At 40.9% G+C, this 19605-nt stretch overlaps 2 protein-coding genes across 2 annotated transcripts in view; both read right to left on the reverse strand.

Annotated features, from left to right (window-relative positions):
• Nucleotides 1–12959, reverse strand: part of LOC135214571 (ubiquitin thioesterase OTU1-like) — a 35910-nt gene extending 22951 nt beyond the window's left edge. The window contains exons 1-2 of the mRNA XM_064248929.1: nt 12713–12959; nt 1331–1483 (exon numbers count right to left, since the gene is read on the reverse strand). Coding sequence (XP_064104999.1) covers nt 1331–1475 — 145 coding nt within the window. The 5' untranslated portion in view covers nt 1476–1483; nt 12713–12959. The remainder of the gene's footprint in view (nt 1–1330; nt 1484–12712) is intronic.
• A 2329-nt stretch (nt 12960–15288) lies between these two features.
• Nucleotides 15289–17569, reverse strand: LOC135214768 (importin-11-like). The gene is made up of 4 exons (XM_064249124.1): nt 16780–17569; nt 16378–16642; nt 16032–16268; nt 15289–15663 (listed from the first exon to the last, which is right to left on the reverse strand). Exons 1-4 carry the CDS (start codon nt 17076–17078, stop codon nt 15424–15426), a joined length of 1041 nt encoding a protein of 346 aa, XP_064105194.1. The 5' UTR covers nt 17079–17569; the 3' UTR covers nt 15289–15423.
• Between the last annotated feature and the right edge of the window lie 2036 nt (nt 17570–19605).

Genomic DNA, 19605 nt, shown 5'->3' on the forward strand with positions numbered 1-19605 from the left:
GAAGTAGCACGGAAAATTTCTTACATCATTCCACTTTGCAAACTTCCTCCAATACTTTGCTACGAGTTCTTTCTTCAATTCTACAGTGTTTCTCACCTTTTTTACAGAAGGGCTGGCACTTGAAACTTACTTTGGCCCCATGATAGCTTATTTAGCAGTTGCACTCAAATAAAAAAAGCACAAAAACAACAAAAACAAAAGCAGAATGGGTCATGAAAGAAGATGGGATGCCATGTTTGGGCGCCCGATACGGAACCCGGTCATGCGCTGGGCCCTGGATGGAGCATTTATGAGTGTACAAAAACCGAGGAAACATGCAATAACAGAGACAAAATCTTGTAGAAAAAAATCTACAAAAACTGAAACACAAAACGAGAGGCATATGAAAACTGAGGATTAACTGTACAAAAATTCAGTTTCAACAAACTTTTTCTTATATGTAAAACCTAATGCTTTCATCTCTGTTTGTAGATGACATAAAAAAACAGAAAACAAGCAAAATATATGTAATGTACAGGAGAAAATTAGCCAGAAATGATCAAAACTTTTACTTATGCATTCACAATGTCTTAATGACACAGCATGAAGAATTCCGATGAGAATGTAAACATTCCAGCACCAACTGGCAGGAAACAGTTGATTACAGAGAGTCCTAGTAGGTTAGCCAAAAATTATTTTTTATTATTTTGTATGCCAATCGCACCTAATGACATGAAGATATAAGCTACCTGTAACAGCAGGTAAAGTTCATTGAAAATAATGATTTATAGTACTAGTATGTATCTGCATCATTCATTATAAGGTGAAATTTCAATCTTAATCTACTGCCCTTCACCAGCCATACATACTGGTTAATCGGAAAAATAAAAGGCTTGTAATCTGAATGAATACACAATTTGTCATCATCTCTTTTTGGTGTATTTCAGCTTTTCCATTTGAATTTACTGTAGATCCTCATGGTCATCATTTGTTTTAAATATTTGTCTTGGACTGACTAGTTATCTATTAGTTCAGGCATGTCTGCCTGATTTCCCATCTAGTTCAACTCTGTATATACAGTACCCTATACCCATGATTATACAAAATTTCCTGTTTGCCTTTGCTCTACTACTGTTCCTCTCCCATTCTGATCACATGCTCCAACCATCTTAGCCTTTGACATATGCCCAATTTCCAGTATCTGAATAACAAATTTCACATTAACTTTCTCAATTATAATATGATCTTTCCAATCCACACCAACCATAGATCTTAGCATTTTGTTATTCATGATGTAAGTGCTCATGGTCTTCTTGGTGTGCATAAAAGTGAATTCTAACAATGTAGTTACCTGACAGAATCTTCTGCCTTTCAGGCGCAACTGAAGTGACATCTTGTATGGCTGCGAGCAGGTCAGCAAGTGTGCTATCTCCATTCACACGATCGGTCAGTGGGAGCTGTCCTCCTCCTTTAGTTTTTACTCGCAAACGATACATGGTTTGTTCTGAAATAAAGTAAATATATAAAAATGTTATTGTTATTATACAATTAAGTTTGTTCATACTTACCTGGCAGATATATATATAGCTGTATTTTTCTGACGTCCGACAGAAATTTCAAAACTCGCGGCACACGCAGTGGCGGCCAGGTGGTAGTACCCATTCCCGCCGCTGGGAGGCGGATATCAGGAACCATTCCCATTTTCTATTCATATTTTTTATTAATGCCACTGTCTCCTGAGGGGAGGAGGGCGGGCACTTTAATTATATATATCTGCCAGGTAAGTATGAACAAACTTAATTGTATAATAACAATAACATTTTGTTCATGCCACTTACCTGACAGATATATATATAGCTGAATCACACCTTCGGATGGTGGGGAAAGACAGAATAGGATTTTTTGGGAAACTAAAATTAAGTAGATGATATACATCTTGGTTCCTTACCTGTTTGCAAAGTAGACTATGTGATTACTGTCACGTAAGGCTGCTTTTGCTTAATTACAGAGTTGCCAGCCAGGTGGAGACCTGTAGTGCTGGTGCGCTCTGGATGATCTGTCAACGGGTGCGAGACCTCAGCGTGACAAGATCATCGAGGCCATACAAATGAGGGCAACGAAGCAACTGACCACCACCTGACCAAACTATACACAAACCCCTTAAAACTAGCTAACGGATGGGAGATCTTCACATAAGACTCACCACAACCTAAAAACACAACAACCTAACTTAACCTAACTAAGGAATAGGGAAAGAGCTACTTCCGGACCCCAATACTGTGTCCGCAGAAACGTATGGCCCCAGTGCATTGCAATCGTCATAGATCGTTCTCACATCCCTTAGGTAATGTGAGGCGAAGACGGAGTTGCTCCTCCAAAAGGTACAATCGAGGATGTCCTTGATTGACATGTTCTTTTGGAAGGCAAGAGAGGTAGCGACGGCTCGTACTTCGTGCGCTTTTACTCGGAAGAGGCTCAAATCAGTCTTCTGAAAAGATGAATGAGCCTCCCGAATGGTGTCCCTTAAAAAGAAAGCCACTGCATTCTTTGATAAAGGTAACTCTGGCCTCTTCACAGAGCACCAGAGATTACCTGAGGGACCTCTAACCTCTTTAGTTCTATGCACGTAGAACTTGAGAGCCCTTACCGGGCAAAGGACTCTCTCTGGTTCTTGGCCCACTAGACTTGACATACCTTTGATCTCAAAAGTCTTCGGCCAAGGGTTCGAAGGATTTTCATTCTTTGCCAAGAAAGATGGGTTCAACGAGCAGACAGCATTGTCCCCTTTGAAGCCCATTAACTTGCTAAACGCTTGAATTTCACTAACTCTCTTAGCCGTCGCAAGAGAAGTTAGGAAAAGAGCCTTCCTTGTCAGATTCCGAAGAGACGCTGTCTGAAGTGGTTCGAAAGTGTCCGACATCAGGAATTTCAGGACTACGTCAAGGTTCCATGATGGAGGTCTCGTTTGAGGAACCTTCAAGGTCTCGAAAGACTTCAAAAGGTCATGAAGATCCTTGTTGTCAGACAGGTCTAGGCCTCTGTGCCTAAAAACCGCTGACAACCATTAACTTTTGTATTCCCTTGATGGTATGGGACCGCTAATTTCTGCACATTTCTGAGAAATAGCAGAAAATCAGCTATCTGGTTCACAGAGGTCGAGGAAGAGGAAACTCCCTCCTTTTTACACCATGCCCTGAAGGAAGCCCACTTCGACTGGTAGACAGCTCTTGTGGAAGCACGTCTCGCATGTGCGATTGCTCTCGCAGCTGCCTTCGAAAAACCTCTCGCTCTGGCCAACTTTTCGATAGTCTGAACGCAGTCAGACTCAGAGCGGAGAGGTTTTTGTGAAACCTTTCGAAGTGAGGCTGTTTGAGTAGATCTTTCCTCCAGGGCAATGTCCTTGGAAAGTCTACCAGGAAAGACATGACCTCTGTGAACCATTCCCTTGCTGGCCACATCGAGCGATCAGGGTTAGCCTTGTCCCTTCCGAGGCCGCAAACTTCCTCATGACTTCCCCCAGAATCTTGAATGGTGGGAAGGCATAAAGGTCCAGGCCCGTCCAATTCCAAAGCAACGCGTCCACTGCGATTGCCTCTGGATCCAGGACCGGGGAGCAGTAAAGAGGAAGTCTCTTGTTCCTTGACGTTGCGAATAAATCATACCAGTGGACGTCCCCACAGCGTCCACAGGTCTCGACAACGTCCTCGTGCAAGGTCCATTCCGTCGGAAGGACTTGGTCCCGACGACTGAGGAGGTCTGCCCTGACGTTTTGCACACCTGCAATGAATCTCGTCAGGATCGTTACCTCTTTCCTTTTTGCCCACAGCAGAATCTCTCTCGCTAGGGAGTACAACGCTCTGGAGTGTGTACCTCCCTGGTTTTTTAAATAAGCGAGTGCTGTGGTATTGTCCGAGTTTATCTGAACAACCTTGTTCTCCAAACTCTTCTCGAAGAACTGCAGGGACAGAAACACTGCTGCCAGTTCTTTTACATTTATATGCCAGGCTACCTGTTTCCCCTCTCCAGGAGCCTGACACTTCCTTCCCCCCTAGTTGTTTGCTCCCCATCCTGTGATGGAAGCGGTCTGAGAACAACACTAGGTCGGGGCTCAAAAGACTTAGGGAACACACCCTCTTGCAGCTTCTGAGGGTCCAGCCACCATCTTAGGTGGTTCTTGATCGGAATCGATATCCTCAATACTGCATCGAGATCGTCTTTTGCCTTCCACTCTTCTGCCAAGAAGAATTGGAGAGGCCTGATGTGCAGTCTTCCCAAGGAAGGAAACAAACCTTTCCAGCGAGGAATGGTCCCCAGCAGACTCATCCATTCCCTCGCCGAGCAAGTCTCTTTCCTTAGAAAGGCTGAGATCTTTTCTAAGCCTAGCCGCTGACGTTCCTGGGACGGAAACGCTCGAAAAGCCACTGAATCCATCTGAATCCCCAGATACACGATGGACTGTGTTGGGGTCAGATGCGACTTTTCGAGGTTGACAAGAAGTCCCAGGGACTTCGCTAAGGCTAAAGTGAACTGCAAGTCCTTCAGACACTTCTCTCTCGACGACGCTCTGATCAGCCAGTCGTCTAGATATAGGGAAACTCTTATTCCCGAAGAGTGTAGCCACCTCGCTACGTTCTTCATCACTACTGTGAACACCATCGGAGCCGTGGTCAGTCCGAAGCACATCGCTCTGAACTGCCAAACTTTGTTGTTCAAGACAAATCTTAGATATTTTCTTGACAGAGGGTGGATCGGGATGTGGAAGTACGCGTCCTGCAAGTCCAAAGATACCATCCAGTCGCCCGGTCTCAACGCTCCCAGAACAGAATGAGGCGTCTCCATCGTGAATTTGATCTTTTCCACGAAAAGATTGAGCCTGCTTACATCTAGAACTGGACGCCAACCTGACGACTGCTTTGGTACTAGGAAGATTCTGTTGTAGAAACCTGGAGACCCCAGGTCCGCGACTTGTTCCACCGCTCTTTTGTCGATCATCTGTTGAAGGAGATCGAACAAGACTTTCTTCTTTTCTCCTTGGTAGGATGGAGAAAGGTCTCTGGGAGTCGTAGAAAGAGGAGGAAGATCTAAAAAGGGGATCTTGTACCCCTGCTCCACGATCTTGAGGGACCAAGAGTCCGTGTCTCTCTCTCTCCACGCTCCCGCAAAATACTTCAGTCTGGCTCCGACTGGTGTCTGAAGGACATGCTTTTCACTTGGAAGGTTTTGGTTTAAAAGAAGCTCTTCCTCGTGAAAACCCTCTCCCTCGAGGAGCTGCTCTCGAGGGGGGAGCCCCACGAAAGGGCTTTACTTTCTTCGGCGGACGAACTGCAGCCGAAGAAGTTGAAGGTCCGGCCGACCGTCTTGTAGACTGGGCCAAAAGATCCTGAGTAGCTTTCTCTTGTAAGCTGTTCGTCAGGTCCTTTACCAAAGTCTGGGGGAAGAGATGGTTCGAAAGAGGCGAAAACAACAAGTCCGCTTTCTGAGCTGGCGTCACTGAACGAGCTGTGAAGTTGCACAGCAAAGCTCTCTTTTTTAACAAAGCTGTCCCGAAGTGAGATACTAGCTCTTCCGAACCATCCCTGACGGCTTTGTCCATACATGCTAACACGCTGGACAGCTCCCCCAGACTAAGAGATTCTGGGCTTCTCGCTTGTAAATCCAGAACTCCCAAACACCAATCAAGGAAGTTGAAGACTTCCAGCGTCCTAAGCAGACCTTTCAGATGATGGTCTGTCTCCGACGCGGTCCAAGTTACTTTGGCAGAGGGTAAAAGTGACCTCCTCTGTAAGTCTACAAGGCTGGAGAAATCTCCTTGAGCCGACGAAGGGATACGAACTCCCACTTCGTCCTTGGTCTTATACCAAATGCCTCCTTTACCACTAAGTTTAGTAGGAGGCAAGGCGAAAGTTGTCTTGCCTTGGTCTCTCCTTCTTATCATCCAGTCTTGGAGCTTCTTGAAAGCACGTTTCGTCGATAGAGAAGTCTTCATCTCTACGAACTCCGGGATTTTCCCCGTTTTCGATGAAGAAAACTGTGAAGGAGGAGACTTGGGAGCTGCGGGCTGAAATTTGTCCTCAAAAGAAGAACGCAAAAGTCTGACTAGGACTTTGTAATCCGAGGTAGAAGGGGCTGTAGCAGGCTCATCTTCACCCGATTCAGCCGAACTACCCAGTTCTCCTTCTTCTCTCAACGGAAGAGGAGAACGTCTGTCAGGCGAAGGCGTCCTATTGGCGGGTCTTAGCAAGATCAAAGGACCCCTATCCTTGCAAGGTGCAGCCTTATCACGGCTGTCTTCTTTCTGACGCTTACTGCTCGTTGATGGCAGAGCGTCCTGAGGCGGACGAGCGTCTTCCGCGCCTTCCGCGGCAGTCTCACCTGCCCGAGAAGCGTCTTTACTTCTCTTCGCTGGCATACGTGCCTGAGCGCGTAACAAAGTGTCTGGGGGTAAGAATTCTTGTTCAGAATCCCCGAAAGCGTCTTGAAAGGAGGCCTGAACGTCCTGGCGAGCTTCCTGCCAAGCGTCCTGTCTAGCGTCCTGGAGAGCGTCCTGCCGAGCGTCCTGTGTAGCGTCCTGGCGAGCGTCCTGACGAACGTCCTGCCTAGCGTCCTGCCAAGCGTCCTGACGAACGTCCTGCCGAGCGTCCTGACGAAAGTCCTGACGAGCGTCCTGACAAGCATCTTGCCGAACGTCCTGCCGAGCGTCCTTGTACAAAGCGTCTTCAAAAGCGCCCTGTCGTAACGTCCTTCTATAAGACGAACGAGATCGGCGAATCGCTGAAGGAGAAGCGATCGGCGAACGAGACGCAGGAGGCGAAGGCAACGGAGACTGCTTAGTCCTCTTGACAGGCAGTCTAAGGTCCTTCCTCCGCTTAGGCTCGACTGCTGCTGGGCGAGTCCTCTGAGCCATAAGCGAGGATAGCTGGTCCTGAAGGGACAAAAGAATGTTCTTCGTTGGAGAAGAATGAGTCGAGGAAGCAGGACTGGTCCTGTGAGAAGACGAGGGGCGAGGGGACGCCTCCTTCCTTCTCAAAGGAACAGCTACCTGTTTCTCAGGTGTACGCGCCTGTGCGCGCAACCTAGCGTCCTCATCGGAGGAGATCCTACCTCTCTTCTGAGGCGGAAAGACATCATAAGCGTCTTCCGACGAAAGCGGCGAAAGAGGACGTGAAGCGTCCTCCGCAAGAAACGTCCTCTTTAACGGACGAGAGTCTCTCCGAGCGCTCCACCCCTTGCGCGGGGAGGACGCTTCGGAGACGAAAAGCACTCCTTCAAGACGCGTGCTCGTGCACGGTCCTTGGCAGCCTGGGTCTTTGCTACATGGTCTGCCGAAGGGACGCCAGATCGGTGGGAAGCCCCCGTAACCCTCTTGCGGCTTTCGACATACCTCCTCCCTGGGTCTTGGGAGTCTGATAGAGGTCTAGGCCTAGAGGCATTATGGGGCCGATCTGACGCCCCCTCCACAACACTGGGGGCACGATCACACACTTGCACGACCAGCCAGTTTTCCAAGGCTTTCACTTTGGTCTCCAGAGTGCGAAGGGGACTCCAAAATCATAGAGAGAGCATCCGCTCCTCCCGACACAGAATCAGAGCCCGAAGGCAACACAGGTTTAGGGGTTGTAAACACTACAGGTGTTAGTGCAGGAGAAACGTTAGTCTTACCTTTGGAAGAACTTCTTGAGGAAGACCTCCTGATCCTATCGCGCTCCAATTTAAGGCGATAGGACTCATATGCTCTCCATTCATCATCAGTCAATCTCTCACATTCCTTGCACCGATGATCAATCAAACAATGAAGCCCCCTACAACTCATACATGACTGTGGTGGGGTCTACCGATGCTTTCGGTAGCCTCACCTTACAATCAGCACTCACACACTCTGAAACTCACACCACTTGATCCAGACATATCTTATAGAGAAAAGTCAATCCAAAATCAAAAAACGGTCCACTATCGCGCATGCCAATTCAACAATCCAATTCAATACCAACAAAATCAATCAGATACTTAGAAACGAGTCAAATTCCAAAAAATCCTGAGCAGAGGTCTGTAAAACAGATGTTTACCAGACCGGCGACAGAAAAAAATATGAATAGAAAATGGGAATGGTTCCTGATATCCGCCTCCCAGCGGCGGGAATGGGTACTACCACCTGGCGCCCACTGCGTGTGCCGCGAGTTTTGAAATTTCTGTCGGACGTCAGAAAAATACAGCTATATATATATCTGTCAGGTAAGTGGCATGAACAAAACATTGAAATCTCTAATGACTATTCTGCAAAAGCATTTGAAATACTCAATAACGTTATGTAACGTAACACACCAGTGACATTAATACTGTCTTTACAGCATAAAACATTTTTTCATATAAACCTACAAATTACACCATACATACGTACAGTAGGACCATTATTCATGTTCCAAACATGACAAGCCTCATAAGTATTTAATCTGGCAAGGGGACATAGGTAGTCACTCCACGCATGCACTATCAGGATCCACAATTACGTATGTCTCGACTAATCCTTACTTTTAATGTTGAGTGATGTCAGGCAGCAAGGCTTGAGTGGTTGGGAGGAGGGTACTTAGCATAAGATTACTAATGGATTTACAGAGAAAAAATGTTTCAATTATAAATCATGTTTCATTATAACCTAATGTATGTTACATACATGCCACGGTACTGTATGCTCCAATGTTGGCTTATGCCTGCAGGATCAAGATTACTTGAGGATTATAATGACTTGTGAACCATGACTCTGGTAGCTTATAGGTTGGAAAAAGTATGGTTCAAAATGTATGAACTGCAAAGCAAAGAGCTTGTATCAAATATCTTCCAGAATATGAAAGGAAGTGCTATCTATATAAGATATAGATGGTAAATAACCCTTGAAGCCTATGTGTTTTGTTAATGGCATAAATAGAAAAGGATGATGAGTTGAGATGAGGTGGATAAACAACCCTCCATGGTAAAACATGGCCAACCACAATTAACAGTCCCAATAAATAAAGTTCACCACCTATCAGTAATATCTCTAAAACTGAAAGCAGAGAAGGTAAACTGGCACTGCCTGGTACCAGCATACAATAAAGATAATTCTAAATCATACTTATGACCAACTCAAGTAGAAAGTACTTTGACTTTGTTGGCTTGCACTCTTACTTTTTCTGCTTTGCTATCTGCTACTTTAAGGTAGGATCTCAATGGTCTTTGTGATGTTTCTTCCTTTGGCCAATGAAGGGGAACAGCCTACAGTCACTGCCCTGAAGTGTCTGGTGCTTCCAAGATATATTGTAATAACCTTTCCTGAACATAATAAAGGGCCTTCTGATTACTGGAGACCCATGATAAGGAACAATGGCAAAAGGTGCCATGGAATGGCCCTAGCTACATTTGTGGTTTGCCTCCACTCTATGAGGGGTGAACAGCAGTTCCACAGACAATCAACTTCCAGCATAAGCCTATGTGATGTGACCTCCCCATACACTTTGTGGATCCTCCTAACCCATATCCAAGATGTAAATGGCAGCAGACACCATCTGAAGCAGTTCATATGGAGACTTCAAAAGGCCTATACGTAAAAATGAGGGTGAGATCATGGTTAAGAAACTTGATCAACATAGGAGGAACTTCTCAAAAATATTGGATGATCCACAGCAATTCCACAGAACTACAAATAAACCCACAAGGTTAAAAAATTGGCAGATCTTAATCCTTGATTGACAACTTTGTGCAATTAAGTGCATATGCATAAAAGTTAATGATCATTGGTATATTAAAGTTGATCAGAATCATTACTGAAGAATAGGCCTCTTTTTCCACTTTATTAGTAACATCTAAAGAACTACACTTGATTATTTAATGCCTCCTATGAGTAGGTGCAACACAGTACCCTGTGTTAGGTTAGAATGTTTTCTTGTAATTGCCACTACCACATTCTTTTGTTCCTTTTACAAAAGTTAAGGGGGGGAGGGGGTGAACCCAGGTGTCCTGATGTCAGGTAAGACAGTTTCCTAGGTTAGGGTGGACTAAGGAAGGTCAGCTAAAATGTATCCCTGTAAGCACCAATGCTACATTTTTTAGTGAATATAAATTGGGCTCGAAATGGGCAAAGCCCTCCTCTGCAGGGTAGATCAAGATGTTCAGAGTTAGGGCAAATAGATAAGACGAAGTAAACATCATAGCAAAATTTTTATGAATTTATCTCACATCTGTAGTATAAGACAACTGCTAAATTACAAACCCTCTGTGTATACTATAGGCTAGCTTTTGGTTATGAGATGATGATGTTATTACAAATGCTGTTTTACTTACTGTATAATAAAAAAATTCAGAACAAACAAACAAACAAAGCCAATTCTACATAATGCTTTTCATACACCCGTTGTCTAAAAGGGAAACCTTTGTTTTGTTTACGTTTCATCGGCAATCATAAACAACCCCTAACAACACAATAATTATTGTACATAATTATTGTTCGTATAACTGAACTGTTCTAAATAGTTGTAAGTCATCCAAAATTGTGTTACAGTATTTACCACACAGAATGATAATGAATTTTTAATGAAAAATTAACATTATGCTATCCTAAATATTATTACTACCGTAATTACACAATTATTAAAAGTTCTAAAAGGTTAAAGAGAGATAAAGGTAGCTGTGATCACAACCGTAACTTAATGTTTATATTTTCTCAGCTGGGCTCGCATAGATAAAACTTGATTTCATTGAATATGCCAATATCAATACATAAGGTAAAAATGGTTTTACTACCTTTATTATCTGTTTATTTCATAATGTGAATCTTTTCATGTATGTCAGTGGTTATCGCACCAACGGTGAGGCTAACCTATCAATAAACAACATTAGAATTCAAGGTTTGAATTTTAGAATGGTAGTATAAGACGACCCCAAACTATTAGGAGTGAATTTTAGGCTTAACAGGTCATCTTATATATGGATATAGTATATGGTACCAATGAAATTACCACTGCAACATTTTCATGTGTTTTATCTTATGCTTCCTTTTCTGACATATGACACTTTTAAATGTTTGGAATAAAGCATAAATAACATAATTCACTATTATCTCTGTAGGTTCAATGACCTCCTTCTTTCAATATGTGACTTAGTGGTTTTTGTTTGTTGCTCTACAATTTTGTCCGTGGTGTGAAGAGAAGTTTTGGTATCCAGTTGGACACTGAGGGGTTGGTAAAACACCCTACAATTTAAACAAAGTTTTTGACACAGCATCTACGCCATTTATCTGGAAGGCACATGGAAGCAGTGAGCTTCATAATTTTCTTTTTAGACTAGCTGGCATTACAAGCCCTTGTCTGATTACATATATAAAATGTTTATAGCCAAGTCAATTCCACTTGGAGATACAGTAGTGAGGAATGATGGTATATAAGCATATATTGTGTGCTTTTTATGATTTATGGTTAGCAGGTCAGGTTAAGTTAAGGTCTTCATTCTCTGGTCAGTTAATACACAATGTCCTAATTTAGATTAGCACGGTTTATGGAGAATTACCTTACTGTAGGTTAGTTTTAGGGTATGCTCACCTCTGGTCAATGCCCAAGTAGGGTTTGGCATCATAGTTTGTGTTAGGTTAGAATGCATAAAATTTTGATGGCCTATTGATTCACTTATTTCTTAATATTCCTAGACAAAACTCTGGCTTCTCACTGTGAATACAGAATTTAGACTAAAGGCCAAGCACTGGGGCCTATGAGGTCAATCAGCACTGAAACTGAAATTAACAGTAAAAGGTTTCAAAGGTGTAGCAGGAGGAAAACCTGACTGTTGCATTGTGAATCAATTGTTAGGATAGGGTGGAAAGTAAATGGAATAAAGAAAATATGAAAAGAGGTATAGTAAAAGGAATGAAAGGGGATGCAGGCAGGGACCGAAGACTCGCTGCAAAGAACCTTAAGTAATGTCTACAGTACACCGCATGAAGTGCACTGATGGAACTGTCCCCCTACAGGGACTTCCCACTTTGGTTCCCCAATTACTGTCATGTAGGATAGCCTGTAGGGTAAATGACCGAGCGGCGAGATAGCGGCCACCTCTAACAAAACACGGCCACCTTCCCAAAAAAGTAATGGAATTCGCTGCCATGAGCATCAAAAAAGAGTTGTGGCCCATCCATGCAGCCCACCAAGATCTCTACGTTACTCTACAAGTTAGTGTTTTCTCCTAAATTACGAAATAATGGCATAATACAAGTTCTGGCTCCTGACAAAGAAACAAAGGTATATGGCCTACTCAATTGTTTATTCCTTACATTTAATTATAATCTGTGTTTAAAAATCATTACTCATTACATCCATAGCTTAATATAGCCTTGACTAAGAGACAAAAAAACTAGGCTAATGATATACCTATGTTCGGGTAACAATTGGCTAGCCTAATGGTAAAAATTGCATATAGCCTAGCCTAGTTATACCTACTTAGTAATAAGCTCGTATTGGGGATAAAGTATGTTATCCTAACTATTCGAATATACAAGTCTCGTGGTATATAGTACCATAAGATCAATAGCAATATTAATATAGGCTAGTACTACCTAAGCCATGCAAGCTAAACTAACCAAGACATTGTCCAGAGTCTAGCCTACGACTTGGGGCCCGAAAAATATAAGTATCCTAAATAAATAACTAACAATTAAAGCAATAAGAAAACAGAATAACTGAAGAATTTCATAACTATGCGCCGTAATTATCCATACCTGAAACGGAGAGCTGTCTACGGAGGAAGCTTTAGTGGCTGGGCAATGTTATGAACTGCGGATGACATCAAACATCTGTTCTTTGTTTATATTTTCTTCTTCTTTTGTTTTCTATCCTTTTTTGAAATTTCCAAAAATATGCGCACTGCACGCCTTCAATGCACTGAATGAATAATCAGTGTTATTTTTAATATATTTCTATATTATTCGAGCGTTATATTGTCTATAACAACATCTTTGTTAATATATTGAGCAAATCACGTTGTCCGATTATACAGTTTTCCAGTGGTTCGTAACCAAAGATATTTATAATGAAATATTGTTTCCTGTGAAGTAAGCAGAGGCTATTAGTGTATATTATTTCCTGTTTTATCAAATTCGCAAACTAGGCCAGTTTATTATGTTCAAACATCCTCTGAAACTACCATATTGTAGTTACTGCCCTCTGACCGCAAAGTTATTAAAAAAAGAAAAAAAAACGGTAGTTATTTAGCAACGGAACCAGCGGCTTTACGTGACTTCCGAACCACGTTGAGAGTGAACTTCTATCATCAGAAACATACATCTCTGACCCTTCAGTGGAATGCCCGAGAATCGAACTCGCAGCCATCGAGGTGGCACGCCAACGCCATAACGACCACACCACTGAGGTGCCATTATATTGTTTTCTAAATGTGTAAGTCCATTGAACTATGTGCTGCTCATTTCTTTTCTGTTATTAGGTTGATGTTTATCTTTATTCTCATTTATGACTATCGATCTTTTCTAAATTTTGTCACTAACATATTTATTACCCTACACCAACCTTATATAGGCCTACTAAGTCTCCCTTGGGCGAACCTTACTTTCAATGGAGGCACATTTTTTCAAGAAAACTGAAAATAGTCTTATTATCAAAACAGCTGTCATCTATTATGAAGGCAAGGTTGAAGTAATGATGTACAGTATTTTCTGCCATGGAATTTTTAGTCTTCTTAGAGAGGGTAGGCTATTTGAACGACTTGCTATATGTCATGTAAACAAGCATGACATCTATGACTTTGAAATCTTTCAAAATTCTACACATGAAATGAATGGTATACTTCCCAATAAAGAAATAGCAAGCATTTAACACAAGCGCCTATAATGAAATATAAGGATTAATGTCAAGATAGAAATTACTTATGAGGGACAATTTTCAAATTTTGAGTGACTTCACATCAAATACTTTGCACACATTAGAAATAGTCCTCATCACTTTTGATCCTTGGCTGCAAAATCAAAGACATGTATCGAACGCACGAGCATTGCTACTAGGTATGAATCAATTTACAGTTGCTAATCATTTCAATTCAGAGGTGAAAGTCTGCTTTTATGATGAAGGGAGTCATTGGTTTTGATACATTTCCTACCAAGATTAAAGTTTAATATAATTGCCTGTAACTTTTTAAATGATAAGTTTTCCTTAGTGAATTTACCCATCTTCAAAAAAGCCAGATACTGTAGCCTTCAATTCTAATGGCACCAATGGGCCACAGCTGTATTTGTGAACTAACTCATGAACTGAATATAGAATTTTGGCTAGAGGCCAAGTACTGGGACATAAGAGTCATACAGCACTGAAACGAAAACATTGCAGTTGTACTACGAATAAATTGTTATGAGGGAGTTAAGTCAGAAGGAAGACTGAGGATATGGAAGGAAGAACAGTGAAAGGAATGAAAGGGGTCAAAGGAAAAGTATATCTTCAATTTACCAGACCACTGAGCTGATTAACAGCTCTCCTAGGGCTGGCCCGAAGGATTAGATAGTTTTACGTGGCTAGGAACTAATGGTTACCTAGCAACGGGACCTACAGTTTATTGTGGGATCCGAACCACATTACATCGAGAAATGAATTTCTATCACCAGATATAAATTCCTCTGATTTCGCGTTGGCCGAGGCGAGAATCGAACTCGGACCACCAGATTGGTAGCCGAGTGCGAAGTCCACTCGTCCAACAGGAGACTAAAGAACCTTGGGTAATGACTGGTGCACTGACAGCACTATCCCTTAAAGGGGCAAAATGTTCCTTTCCTTTCATAGGTTGTCACTATTCAAGTTTTCTCATATTTCTATAGTTCTACCCATCACATATACGATCTATGTAAGGACTGTGAAAACGTGACTGGGATTAATCAACTGAAGAGAAAATGCAACTCATGAGACTGCAGATAAACCTATGACAATGACAGCTAATGCAAGATAATTAGTTTTTTCAAATGAGAAAACGTTGTCTCCTCTTTAATCTTAATCCAAACTTGGGCTTTTTGTTCAAATGAAGAACTGACCGAGTAAAAAATACACATTGTGCAGTTAAATTTCATAAAATGATGTAACATAAAACATCCACCTAATGTAATAAATACTGTAGATGTTTTGTTGACTGTTTCTAAACAATTTATTTTAACATTCTCATGCTTCACCCAACTACTATAACAAGTGAAGTATATGTACTGTACATGTATATAAGTTTTAAGTTGCTGGCTCGAGTCAAAATATGTATATTGAAATACCAAGTTTTCACATTTTTGGTCATAAAATAAATACAAACAAAAATAATCTATATAATTTATTCATTTTATATGATACTTTGATTCAAGCATTAAAACATAAACAGCAATTCATATAATGAACTTCATATGCTGCATAATAATCCAATACATAATTAATTATGGATTTCTGTGGCATCTTATGATGCCACAGTCACTTCTTCAAGAAGATTTTTACAATTATCTTCCAAATCTTGTGCTAATGTCATGATAGTGGTTGCATCAGTGCTCTGCTGAAGTCGTTTCATCTGCTGTCCAAGAAAAACGCGCAACGATGTAGTGTGAACAGGATCTTCTTGTGCTACTGCCTGACGTCTCAAAACATGCTCTGTTTCAAGCTCGTAAACCTCTGGAGAACCAAGTCTCCCGCCATTTACCACCTTTGGGGAAAAAATTGCAATTACTATTTACTGGAAAAACCACTAATTCAATCATGGGAAAAAATTAAGACAATAAAATTTCACACAATATTCAAGGTACTGTTTCAGGGATTCAATAAACAGGTCTTTAATCCCTGAATCACTTTCTATAAAAAATTTATTTGGGGTTAAAATTTCAACAAAATTACCTTCAATAATACTGATGTTTCAATACATTGTCACTTCCAGTTACCTATTTAAAACAGCATACATTATAAAGTTAATGTAGACTGCTATTATTAAGAATGAAAATGTCAGATTAAATTTAAAATTCCTCGTAAGCATGCACGTAAGCTTTTGCTTCAAATTACCTATACAATTAAACTTACAAGCTTATCATCCGTGGAATCTTCCATAGTAACATCAAAAACTACTTCAGCAACAGCTGTGACGGCAGCAGGCCAAACTTTCAATACTGGTTGCCAGCCAGATCCACAGAGGTAAGCTAATCCAAGACCACAAAGTTTCCTTCGTTCTTCAGGAGAAACAAGGGATAGTTTTTCTGACCACACACTGACAATCTGTTCTAGAACTGCATCTGGAGCCTTTGACTGGTCAGCAGCAGTCTAAAGGAGGAAAAATTGCTGTGAGTTTTTCTTAAATTTTCAATTTTACTAAAATTGCAAATACCCACATAGTTAACATCTAGAGAACAAATTTCACCGCATACTTTACCTGATTAACTGCCCACGTAAATATATGTTCTGCATAGAGGACAAGTCGAGCAACAACAGACAGGTACATAGACATAACCATTGGGTACTGGTCTCCTTCTGCCACAACTTTCATGACACTTGGAAGGAGAGGTTGGATTAGGGTTGAGCCTTCAACAGGCTGTACTCGAAGCATCATTTCAACTGATCGTAACACAAGTACTATGCCTTCACTTTTCATATCTTTCAGCATTGAATTGAAGCATTCAATTAGGCGACTTCCATATCTGCAAAACACAACATTAGAGAGATTAATTTTTAGAAATAACCTAATATGATTTGCTCAAATTGTATCAAATAAACAGAACATCCAAGAATTTATAATCGTCCATGCTGTGAATAGAGTAAATAAAGCACTTCATACTTTGTGAAGAACTGCTGAGGACACAGCAATGTGTATGCTGTTGTAATCTGCAGGCAGAGTCGAAGATTTTCAGTAGACAATTCCAGAAGTGGCAACATATTGTCAAAGAGCTGAAGGAGTGACTCATGTGGATGTGCAGTATTTTCTAGAGTTGTTAACCACAGCATCAGCCCATCCTCAAGTAAATATACATGGCAATCCTCACGTACATCAGTTGATATGCGTATGATATTTATCAAAAAGTCATGGAGGCCTTCACTCTCACGCTGTAAAAATATGACACTTGAAATTGTACTCATTCAATTACTGCAATATATATATTTTTAACCAGGACTTTCAAAAACATGTACAATATGTAAAGTATGTCTAACTAGACCCTTGAATCAAATTTATGCTCTTCAAATACAAGACTATTAAATTCATTCTAAATTAAGGGATAAATCAGAATGAAAAGAATGCTGCTGGAGTACAAAGGGTCACAAAGTCAAAAGGTCCACTCTATGAGAGATGGCTAAAATACTTATCATCATCATCATCCAGAGAGAGGTTGTCTGAATTTACTAAGATATAAAGTAACAAAGATATAAATTAATTTATATGGGGATACACTTCTACAAAAAGACAGATCAGCCTGAATTCCCAAAACCCTTTATGATTCTTGGGGTGTACAAAACTTGCCTTTGGTAAAACATACTGTTTTGACTTACTGCTCAGAAGTTTGAGGCATTTTTTATTTGCTGAAAATATAAATTTTCATAATGAAATCTATTATTTGGATACTTACCTACTGTTAAATTTAGCTATACTATCTCCCCGCCGATTAGGCGAGTTGGCATTCAAACAAAAAAATCGAATGGCTGCCCGGATGGCTGTCTAGTTTACCTGTTCTCCACCAGGTGTGTTTCGAATATTTTAGCTCGTCAGAATTCTCCTTGACAGCCCACTAAGTTGTGGGGAGGCTGGGTGGGTCTACTTTAACAGTAGGTAAGTATCCAAATAATAAATCTTATTATGAAAATTTATATTATTTGAGATGAATCTTACCTACTGTTAAATTTATCTGATTTCCACATTAAGAGGAGGATGGTGGGTAGTGCAGCTAGACAAAATTCCGCTCAGCCATTCGAGCTAAAGGTTACTTATACGAAACCCAAAACATTCTCACCTGATCTGGAATCCTTGGTGGATTTTACTACCACCAGAAGTTACATTCCATTCAGGGAGCAAGGCTCTCATACATATGCAGCAAAGAGCAGCCTTGCGGAGAAAACTGCTTCGATTCAGCCAGCATGAAACGCAAGCGGTATGAGAGACCCCTGTGTCTGGGTCCAAAAGCCCTATAAAACGACAGTCACCTAAAATAAATACCTTTACAATATAAAGGTATGCTCCTATACAAAATTTGTACCTTCATGCTCCCCAAAATATTAAAAACCGGGATTTAAACAAAAGAGCCTATAGAATTGCTCTTTTCTTTTTCCCTGGTTCAGGAAAAGACTACCAACTACTAGTAGTGGATTAAGGGCTTAACTGTTTTCAAACACAATTCTGTATACTTAAAGTAGTGATTGGGCAAAAACTGAATTGTACTTCTACTGTGACACATCAACCCTATTCTGGAGCGACAAATTGACTTAACACTAAATGAAGTTGCAACTGCTGCTCACATTATGAATGTTTAACTTCAATAAAGGTAGAAGATATGGAGCTAGTTCTCATGCACTAGCCTATCCATTATGTCACAGAGGACCTTGTGTTCCTTGACAAAGTTTCTCAAAATCACAACACAAAAGGTTAACTTTGCCTCTTCCAGGCTTAACCTTCACAAATACATTCTAGGTTTTCTAAAACCACAAAACAAAAGTTAACTTTGACTTCAAGTTTAACCATTGGCAAAGGCATTATAAGTTTCTAAAAATCACAACACAAAAGGGTAACTTTGCCTCTTCCATTCTTAACCTTCACAAATACTACATTCTAGGTTTTCTAAAACTACAAAACAAAAACTTAACTTTATCTTCAAGCTTATCCATTGGCAAAGACAACTAAGTTTTCTAAAACCACAAAACAAAAGGTTTAATTTTGCCTCTTCCAGGCTATCCTTTGACCACAACATCTGTTTTTCTTAAAACCACAAAACCAAAGGCTCTAAGGCAGAAAGCTAAAATAGTATTCCCTTTACACCAGCTTAAAGAAGGGAACTGACAAAAAATTTACTTATTAACCACTGCTAAATAAAAGGTTTTACAGTAAATTCATATAAAGTTTAGACCCGCATCTAAACTCTAGAGAGACTGATATAGAGATGAAGGGGCTTCAATCTCAACACCTTACAGTACTGGTCCTCAGCAAGATCTAAAAGTACTTGATGCAATACCGAGGAAAGTAAGTATGGAACGATAACTTTGGAAGTGGACAGTGAAAAGTCTTATCTCCTCTAAACAGAAAACATTGATGTCTACAAGGTTCCAGGTGCTGAAAATTCCTCCAGAATGGTACCCTCACCAACACACAGACCACTGCTTCTGATCCCAGGTCATGGCAGTTTTAAATTAAGGACAGATCCTATGATAACTTAAAAATCTTATTATTGGGAGGGGACATTCTAACATCTCCAAGCAGTTAAGGAACTGTATGGAATTGTGTAGTCGAGTTGATTTCTTCTCAACGGAAGAATGAGACATCTACCATGAGCATTGGAAATTCTGAAAATTTTTTGCCCTGAGGCTACAAGGGCTCTACAGAAGACTAAGCAATTCTTGAACTTGAAATTGCTCAATAGAATTCAAGAGCAGATACGAGGGGCAGGCCTAAGAATCTGAATTA

Source organism: Macrobrachium nipponense, chromosome 46 (genome assembly GCF_015104395.2).
Source record: "Macrobrachium nipponense isolate FS-2020 chromosome 46, ASM1510439v2, whole genome shotgun sequence".
Taxonomy (NCBI): domain Eukaryota; kingdom Metazoa; phylum Arthropoda; class Malacostraca; order Decapoda; family Palaemonidae; genus Macrobrachium; species Macrobrachium nipponense.

Excerpts from the sequence above, each read along its gene's own strand:
- LOC135214768 (XM_064249124.1), bottom strand. The coding sequence starts at position 17,078 with ATGAGTACAATTTCAAGTGTCATATTTTTACAGCGTGAGAGTGAAGGC. Across the intron at positions 16,269-16,377 it reads TTACGTGGGCAGTTAATCAG|ACTGCTGCTGACCAGTCAAA; the intron begins GTAAAGTATGCG and ends TTCCTCCTTTAG. Across the intron at positions 15,664-16,031 it reads ATTCCACGGATGATAAGCTT|GTGGTAAATGGCGGGAGACT; the intron begins GTAAGTTTAATT and ends TTTTCCCCAAAG.